Genomic DNA, 10157 nt, shown 5'->3' on the forward strand with positions numbered 1-10157 from the left:
AATTGTAGTGTAAGGAACACGTAGAAGAACCAGGTCCTTTTGCAGTCTATGCACGCAAAAAATTAGACACCATACAAATCACCTCCCCTCTTGTGTGGTATTGAAGTACAAAACATCAGCTTGGTTGAAACAATATTCCCGTAGCAAAAACCAAATAATATAAAAGGTGTTTGGCTAAGCTTATAAGCTAGTCAAACCAATTTATAAGCACTTTTCGGCTTATCTACGCATTTGGTAAAGTTAAAAGTATTTATAGTCAAATGCTTATAGGTCAAAAATAAGCCAAAAGTCATAAGTTGGTCATCCCCAGCTTATGAATTTTTAGCTTATAAGCACTTTAAGTTTTACCAAGATTTTTACTATTTTATTCCTAAAATATTCCTCTTTAAAACAAAACTCCTCTATATATTGATATTCACTACCTCGTATTTCTTCAAACCTAAACCCTCCGCCTCTTCAAGTCTGCAATTCTCGTTAACAATATTTGAGGTAAGCGAATTCTCTATTCTTTTGCATATTTTGTATCTATGTGATTGTGTATAAGTGATATACGAGGGCATATCAAATTTTTGGTGTATTGCTTCTTAAGTGTTGTATTAATCTCAATGGACATTAGTGATAAAGACCAAAGATAAATTATTATTATTATTATTATTATTATTATTATTATTATTATTATTATATAGCTTATGATTATATGCTTACCATAAAATAAATTATACTTATCATAAAATTATCTTATCTAATTACATTTGTATTTAAAATAAAATGACAAATAGATTATTTTGTATATGATTCAATCTAGAATCTAAAATCTTGAAGAAATTACATCCTTATAATTGTAACCAATTCAAGGTTATTTTAGTTATTTTAACCGAATAAGAGCTTATCAACACTTTTTTAGTATCAATTTCAGCACTTGCATCCAAATACGTAGTTGCTTATTTAATAAATCAACTTCAGCACTTAAAAGTTAAAAGTACTTTTTCGCACCTAATGCTTATCATCTACTTTAAATCAACTAATCCAAACGGGCTCATAATCTGTGCATTTTATTTATTTTTTGACCATTTTACTTTAGTTCATTAGAATTATTATGATCTCTTTTTTAAATGAAAAATTCACCAATCCAAACTATTCAAGAAACAACATCTTATGAATGGTAGATACGACAACGGCAATAGAGAAAAGTACACTGAAAAATTTCTGACATTCGAGAATATACTTATGCTGAAAGAATGTCCAAGGTGGGGATCAAGATAAACAACAAACTAGAACAATATTCTTTCCATATTTCTCCTTTTGTACAAAATAGTGACCCATTATTGATGACAATAATACATTTATGATGTAATACACAACTAGGCTAAAAACAAGCCCTCCATTTCGTATACTGGTGTAGGAGCATTTACAAACAACTTGATTGCCCCACGTCTTGTGACAAGGAGACAAATTCAAGTACGAAAAACGAACTAACCCAATCTGTTCTAAAGATGGGAGTTCTAGAGATATTTGGCCTCAATCTCTTCCAAAGTAAGCCCTTTTGTCTCTGGTATGATGAAGAAGATGAATAGAAGAGATAAAACAGCTATGCCACCAAAGATAAAGAAAACAGTTCCAGCCCCCAGTAAGACCTGCAATTAGGAGTAACACAACATATAGTTTCTCAAAGACCTATTTGTTACCAACTCATAGTTGATTTTGCAAAAAGACATCCATTTCAAAAGCCAAATAATACCAGACTTAAAAGAAACATATGATGGAAAAAAGGTAGCGACCCAAGAGAGAATAACCTTGAATACACAATTCACCAGTACCTTGTCAACTTAAGATGGACGGCTAGATGACATAAACTTGTATGAATAAACTACATCACCACCTCTAGATGATATAAACTCACCAATGGCAAAATGCTGTCTCCAAGCAATAAAGAATTTGAGTGCTAGACCAAACTATCCAGTGTAATTATACTTCGCGTAGGGGCTACCCTACGGTTTTATCCTTTAACAATCATAAACCATGATTCCTTAAGGTGCCAAGTATGTCCTTCTATTGGTCCCTCATAGATCTTCAATCTAACAAAGAAAAATAATCCTCTGCTTAAAATTAAATTCTGATGCACAGATCCGGTTACTGTTACTAAAATCTTAATCTAATCCAGGTATCATGATGGACTCGTACACTTAATCACTTCTGTTGTTTGTCAGGAGTCATTTTAGACTTGTAAGTTAGTCCAGGAACAAGTGTAAGAGTTAGAGATTAACTAGTTTTAAGAACCCCATGTAGTATTTTTTTCGAGATTGAAGAATCTGATTTAGTATTGACTATTGAAATGAAATGTGCCCCCAAAATATATAATATAACCTACCCCCATTAGCTCTGGATTAAGGTATGATTGATTAATATATTGTAATCGCTACTCACTTTATGTGTTCTTTTGAGTCAATTTCCAAAATCAAAAAGACAATTGAAGTCCGAAAGCTCAACCACTAACCCAGATTCTAATCAGCAGAAGAAGATGTACTCTGACCATGAGACAGTACCAGAATTAGCACCTAATAGACCCCCTATTGTCAAATCTTTAAATTTACTATTTAGAATACAATCTGTAAGAACTAGAGGGTGTACAATATCTGCACATTCAAATACATAATAAGCTTGAAGATATTCCACCGTAAAAGAAAATATTTTACACCTATGCATGACAAGCAAAAGAGATGCCTTAATTGAATCTTAAATGGATACTATTTAATTCTGTATGATAAAGGAATATAGCATACGACTTTCCAAGAGTACCAATTTCACACTCTATCCTTTTCTTCCAGGATAGAGGGTAAAACCAGATATTTGAAATTGGTACCCTTGGGAAGTCCTACACTTTATTCCTTTACACCCTCTATCATTTTCATCTCTTTTCTTATCAAGATTAAGCTTAAAATGATAATTAAAGAAACTCCTCAAACGAATTGACAACAAACAGCATGCCTCACGTTGCTTTTAAAGGAATTTTATAACAGACTAAGTGCAAAAATAACCATCTAGAAAATTCCAGAGTATTAAAGAGTTTTCTTTACCTGAAGAGGAGAAAATGAAAATGCCACTAGTGCATTTGCACCGAAATTCACAAGAACTGAAATACTCAACCCTCGCCCTCTAACGCGCAAGGGAAAGATCTCTGAGATCATCAACCAACCAATAGGACCAAACGATAACTGCAAAAGATGACTTCAAAATGTTAGAGCAATACTTGGGCTAGCTCAAAAACCAAAAGAAGCTGGATAGAGCTGTCGTACATTCCTTTTCCTTGTGGCTCAAGGAATGTTATAATTAAAACAAAAGAAGACATGAAAAGAGGCAAGAGGGTCGTTTAGAAAACCGTAGGCTAGAATATGGTACAAAAAATTCCTAAAATAAAAAATACTAAGAAAATCACAGAAAAAAATGCAGATATTATCTTGGAACTGTCAATACACCATAGTAAAATCTTTCATTTTTCCTTTTTATTTGTCTCTTCTCTCAAAAAGTATGTCCAAAACTTCACTTCTTTTGGGAACAAGCCAGGAAGTACTAATGTTTTAGGGTTTTCAACCTCTTGCAAACTAGTACATCAGAAAAGAATGCAAGAAGTCTTTCAAACCCTTCATCCAAATCTTCTTCACTTTTTGGACATGGACATACATATAGTAGATTAATAATAGAAAAGACTTGTCAGAACTTTAATTGATATAAATAAGACTAGCAAGAGAAAGATTTGTGGGAGACTTTATGATTTTGGCACAAACTCGTGGAAACATACTCAACAAAGCCCCAACTTTCCTTCTTTTATTCCTATAACATAATTCTTAGGTAAGCCAATACTGGATTAAAAATTACTTTCTAGTACCCCAGTGAATAACTTTCAGATTACTTTTTTCTTCTACTGATCTATGACCTAATTTCATGATCTGCAGAATGATGGTGTGTGACAGTCAAAAAATGATCGCCTACCTTTTTCCTTTTCATAAGCTCTGCTAGTATAAGATCAATGAAAAGAAGAAGCTTCTCCCAACAAACAGTTTCAATCCCAGTTACCAATAATATTTTACTATTTTCACAGTTCACTGAATTTTAAAGTAATGGACATTCACAACGTCCAAAGAAATAATTTTATACTAGCGGGGTTAAAGATGAGCAAAGGTTGCTGCTTACTCTTCAAAAGAAGACAAAAATCTACAATTACTGCAGCTAATAAAATGTGTACAAAAATCATGATGTCATTTGCACTGTATAGCTAAAGTTGGACTCGCTCAAACAAATCTATCTTAGCACTGTCAACCACAAATATAGAAAGAAATAAAGCTTGAATTACCTGGTAACAGCCAACATACAGTAGCAGGGCAGTAACAGCCACAGCTGGTACATTACCCAGGTAAGTGTAGTATGATCCCAAGAGGAAAAGTGATATTGCCTGCAGAGAATACATGATTAGTGGGAGCGTCAGTAAAATTAACATTGATTGTTATGAAGTTGCTTCTTTGGAAGTAAGTTATCTTAGATTAAACCTATCAAATCCACCTGGCCTTCTGAAATCATAAACTAACATAATTAATACTCACTCCATTTCAATTTACATGACACTTTTCATTTTGACATGCTCCAGAATGTTTGACAACATTCCATTGATAATATCATTTAATACAAAGTTTCACTAATTTCTAGAATCCCAATACATTTAACTATAAAGTAATGTTTTCTCAAACCAGTTACCATTAATTTAATACTTTTTACTATCACTATACACAAGTCAAATGAACATCTAAAACTCAGTTGTCCAGTCAAACATATAAAATGAAACATAGGGTGTAGTACTTACAATCCCAGACACACCTCCAAGAAGCAGAGGCCTCCTCCCAAGCTTATCAACAACTACAACTGCTACTCCAGTCATAATGAGCTGAACATGGTGAGCAAAAGGGAACCGCAGGGTCATAATAATGCTGTAGCAAAAGTTAACAGAAACTAGCAGCAATATCCCATAAAAGCAAACAGGATAACTAGGAGCCACAGAGGAAGCAAGCTAAAAGGAAAAGCCAGACTAGTACGACTATTATCATTATTTCTACATCAATGAATGTTGCTGCATCAACTTCGCAAAGATGTTCTGAACAAACCTTGAATGCAAGTATTTTATCTACTTAACACCACAGGAAGTTGCAAACTGACATTACCAAAAACAATATTACTTAAAACAGTGTCCTTTACCACCCGAGGGGACATCTTGTCTTTTTCATTCTTTTCCAGGTAAGAACAAGGTTAAAATTGAAAGAAAAAGAAAACGATCTCCCTCAAGAAACCACCTTCAACAGTGCAAGGAAAATCGAAGCTCTTGTAGCATCAGCTGCCGCAGAAAATCCTGCATCCTGTCATTGTATGATAAGTTAGAATGGTCTGAAGAAGAGAAGTGATATAAGAACAGCATTAGCATTTAGCAACCTTCACCTATTTGGCAAGTGTACCTGAAAAATTCTTGCAGCATAATACAAGACACTTGGTTGCCCAGTTATCTGCCATGTGGACAGCAAAAGATATGAGCACACAGTTAGATCATTGCTAGTGGAACGGAAATGAAGCTATTATATATATAGCTAGCTACCTGTTGAAACAAGATTAGTCCAGCACCAATTGTTAGGGCTTTCAAGCATTTTCCTTGCAACATTTCACCAATTGTAGCCTCTTTTTGTTCGCTTAGTTGCGAAAGCTCAGACAGAATGTCATCTACTTGACGAGTTGCTGAATCACCAATTGCTGCTCCCCTAAGCTGGCACAAGCAACATATGGCCTTCTCTCTTAAACCCTGCAACTCACCCTTCCCCTGTATAGCACATAGAAGAATCCACCTGGGCGACGAAGGAAGCCACCACATTCCAATTCCCATAATAACTGCTAAAGGGGCACTAACTCCATACATATATCGCCAACCAGCAACAGTTTCTATCAGAAGGCTTCCAACTGTATATCCAACCTACAAATGACAGCTTTCCACAATTGAAAAGAGCCCAGTACAACAAATAATAATACCATGAAATATACCTATAGATCCAAAGTGCAACTTCCTCTACATTAATGGCCGTATAGACCAACCAGAATTTTCTGTCAAGTATGTAGTACTTACTAGCATCCCAAAAACAATGAAGAACTCCTTAAGAGAAATCAGCTGTCCTCGTATCTGGCTGGGAGCCGTTTCAGCAATGTACATGGGAGCAGCATGCATTGCCTGCCATGGAACAGGAGAAAATGGAGCAATCAGTTTGCAAGTTGGGTCTTTAAAAAGTAGTAGATTCCCGAAATACTTTTCTGGTTACTACCCTTTAATTCTTGACTTGACCTTGATGGCCTATTGTAATTGTTGCTCGTCAAACCAAAGAGGAAGAAGAAAGGAAGATAAATGAGTTCATTTCTGTGTTCAGTATAATCAGGAGACAACTCATAAAGGAGAACGATAGAAGTGAGAGGTTCATGTATGTGAAAGCACCAGGTAGAGTTCAGGGAAAGTAGAAAGACACCTCAGAGAATAAAGAAAATGGTAAACAGTAGACAACTTTTAAAGGAGATATAAACAAGTGGAAGGACTCACGAGCCTGAGAACGCACCATCTCAATTCACAGGTGAAAATATGAAGACCCCTGGTAGAATAAATAAAATGGGAAGAGAAGGTTAAAGACGTTGCAGTATCTTACCAGTCCAATTCCTACACCATACAGCAGGCGCCCAATTACCATAATAACATAGACTGGAGCAAATGCTGTTACCAGAGCTCCAACAAAATAGAACAAAGCAGACACAATCAACTCCCTTCTTCTCCCTGCAAATTAGTTAAGTAGTTTCAGTCACAATTTGAAATGTGACACCAATTGTGATCAATAGAAAAACTAACCAAGCCAGTCAGCAATTTTGAAAGCAACGGCTGAGCCAATTAAAGCACCATACAGTGAACCACTAGTCTGTGACAATCAGCAAACATAAGATCTTTACAAAGCTCTGACAGAAGAAGGCAGATATGATTTACAAGAAAAGGGGATACTTACAACGAGACCAAGTTGCACCGAAGACAAGTCATACCAAGAAATTCCACTAAATGTAGCTGACTGCAGAATATAAGCAACATTAACATGTTAAAAGTTGTTCTTTTTAATTAATGAGCAAACTGCAGAATATATCCAAGGTGACCAATTAGAAGCCATAACTTCTATATACCAGAACTAATAACAATAGCATATGTGACAAGCAAATATTATGAACCGTCAACAGTTGGGTGCATTTAGAAGGATCACTATCAGCATCATTTGATGACTTTTCCAGATTAACTTGAAACTGTAGAAAATATCTATAGCTGTCGTTGAAGAAGAACAAGCAATTCAAGTTGATGTATTTCGATGGTTATCAACATCTTTGCAACAGTAAATATCTTGAGACACACGATGTTCAAAGCCTGATCTAAATTGAAAATAAACTTAAAAAGAAATTACAAACTACCATGTGCTGGGAAATATAAAAAAAGGTAACCGGCAGAAGCAGAACCAGGACTTTAACGCGACGGGGGCACATGTATTCTGCTCAACCAGTGCCCTTAAAGGCTTTTAGGGGTTGTTTGGTAGGATGCATTGGAGAAAATAATGCATGCATTAGCTTTTGGTATTACTAATCCCTTGTTTGGTACACTTGTTCAACCTATGTATTACTAATGCAAGTATTAGTTATACTACCTATTTGGTATTATCCTATGTATAACTAATACATAGCAAACCATGGTATTAGCAATACTAAGGCTATTAATGCATGCATTAGCATGGTTAAAGACAAAAAATTATCCTTAAAGTCCGTTAAAGCTAAAGAATATGGAGGGCAATTCTGTAAACAACTAATTTTCTTAAAAATTATGCAATGCATTTTAAGTTTTAGTACACCAAACCAAACAGTGGATAAGAAATAATCTCTGCATAACTAATGCTTGCATTACTAACCCATGCATTACTAATACACCTTATTCAGCACTATTCTTACATACCCTACCAAACGACCCCTTAGTATTCATGGTGCCAAGTGATTTAATTAACCATTTCAAAGTATACACATACACATATACAAGATTTCTACCGAGGTTTACGGGGTCCTGTGACCCCTCAAGGCTACACATAGGTCCGCCTATGGTAACCGGAAAGACAGATAAAAATGTCAAGTTCAGTCTTTTTCCTACTTGCTAGAACCAACGCTGAAACTTCAATCTGTTTCCTCCAATATCAGTTCTCTTCTGCTTTTAACTCACTAAGTAAATCCAGAATCCAGAGAGGCTCTTATGAACAGTCTTATGCATCATCTGAGAAAGCTAGGAGAACATAAGAAAGGAGTAGGGGAGCTAGAAACATGGTAATTAGACTTCCTTTTTCTTTTCTTTTTTTAGTTATAACAAAACACAAGGACTCTTTATTAGGTCAAAGGAAAGAAGATACCTCTATGGAAATTGTAGCAGAGGATGTGGCTCCAATATCATAACCATAAAGCAGTCCTCCAAAAGCGGGAAACAGAAATCTGGAAATTGCTCATCAACTTATCATAATGTATTCAGACGGAAAAGATGAAAAGAATAAGTCTCTCTACTAAGCTAATCAACATAGGACCCACAAAATCCCAGAATAAAGTAATAATATTTTTCTATCCTAATTCTCTTTTCCTTTTAATTCTGGAATGCTAAACCTTAGCAACTGGCCGTGTACAATTTTCAGTAGAATATAACCCAAAGCTAACACTTTGAAGCTGGAGATTTTCTTTCTTTTTTCTTCTTAACAAACATCAGAGTTTTTATCATTTGGATCATCTGATTAATTCATATCTAAGAATAAAGACGGATATCTATCTTGCCAACAATATACATAGTACACCGAATTACAGCAAGGATGACTTAGCAAATCCAAATTTTAAAGAGAAGATTCCCTTTTGTATAGATAGTTAAGATAACCTAATAGAGGATTGCTATTGAGCCACTATTCATATCATAAGTTATGTACATATTATTTGAATTATCAAAGAAATTGACTTACAACTCCACAATCTACTAAAAGCTCGCCTTACGTGTGGTTTCCAAATGGTGATTACAATGTTCAATTTCAGTAGCACATGCTAAAATTTGATGACTCAGATTCGAAAGTAAACTCAATTAGTAGATACTCACGGAAGTATTGCGGAACGTATTGAGTAATTCTCAGGAAGATGCTCGCCTTTTAGAAGTGGCTCTCGCACGTTGTTAATCTCACCCTACACCAATTCACAATCAGAAAAATTGCACAACACTTTCCCCAAATAACAGATAAAAACATGGAGTATACAGCAAATAATAAAAGTAGTAAAAAACCTTGTCAATGAATGAGACAATCGGCTGCTCGGGATCGCTGGCTGTCGCCATTAGAGAAGGCGAATTTGAAGATGTAAGTTCACAGCTTAGAGTATGTCAAGCTAACTGTATTTACTCTTTTTCTTATTTTAGTGGTTTAAATTCTGGAAAAGTTAGGTGAAAGAAATGAGAATGATTAGGAACGAAAATAGATATATAGAAATTAGAAAGCAGTAGAAGGGAGATGACTAATTTCGAAGGAGCGGCCAATAAGAGAGCAACGTTGCTATTCAACTTAGCAGAAAATTGAAATGGTAGATGGAACATGGTGGACTTCTCCTTGAAAAACAACAAAACTAAACAAAATAGAAAACAAATAATAACACATCAAGAAATAATTTCGTTCTTTCTGTAATTCTTCCTCTATTTTTGTTATTTTTTTGAAGTTCTTTGCTAAATACTGAAAATTTGTTTTCACTAGTGCAACCTATTGTTATTATTATTACTAGTATCCGTACCCGCACGATGCGTGGGGAATTATAAAATTAAAAAATAATAAGAAATATTACTTGAAATGGTAATGAAAAGTGATCAAAAATAATATGTTATTGGTTAATGAAAGTAACAACCTCTACTTCTTAAATCGTATTTGAACAAAAAAAATAGTCACAATCTTTAAGACTCTACAATATATGTAACAAAATCACTGTCTCTGTTCAATTAGCTTGAATTTTTACATAAAATAAAATAATGAGCTTTACGAACAAAGCATTCTCGTCGAACTCCATCTTTC

At 34.7% G+C, this 10157-nt stretch overlaps 1 protein-coding gene across 1 annotated transcript; it reads right to left on the reverse strand.

Annotated features, from left to right (window-relative positions):
• Positions 1–1191: 1191 nt before the first annotated feature.
• Positions 1192–9691, reverse strand: LOC109205344 (D-xylose-proton symporter-like 2). The gene is made up of 14 exons (XM_019368058.1): positions 9386–9691; positions 9206–9288; positions 8487–8565; positions 7065–7124; positions 6914–6980; positions 6717–6841; positions 6152–6253; positions 5633–6001; positions 5496–5543; positions 5337–5399; positions 4853–4933; positions 4349–4447; positions 3075–3212; positions 1192–1634 (listed from the first exon to the last, which is right to left on the reverse strand). The coding sequence occupies exons 1-14, from the start codon at positions 9434–9436 to the stop codon at positions 1503–1505; spliced, it is 1497 nt and encodes a 498-aa protein (XP_019223603.1). The 5' UTR covers positions 9437–9691; the 3' UTR covers positions 1192–1502.
• Positions 9692–10157: the final 466 nt, after the last annotated feature.

This window comes from Nicotiana attenuata, unplaced genomic scaffold, assembly GCF_001879085.1.
Source record: "Nicotiana attenuata strain UT unplaced genomic scaffold, NIATTr2, whole genome shotgun sequence".
NCBI classification, from domain to species: domain Eukaryota; kingdom Viridiplantae; phylum Streptophyta; class Magnoliopsida; order Solanales; family Solanaceae; genus Nicotiana; species Nicotiana attenuata.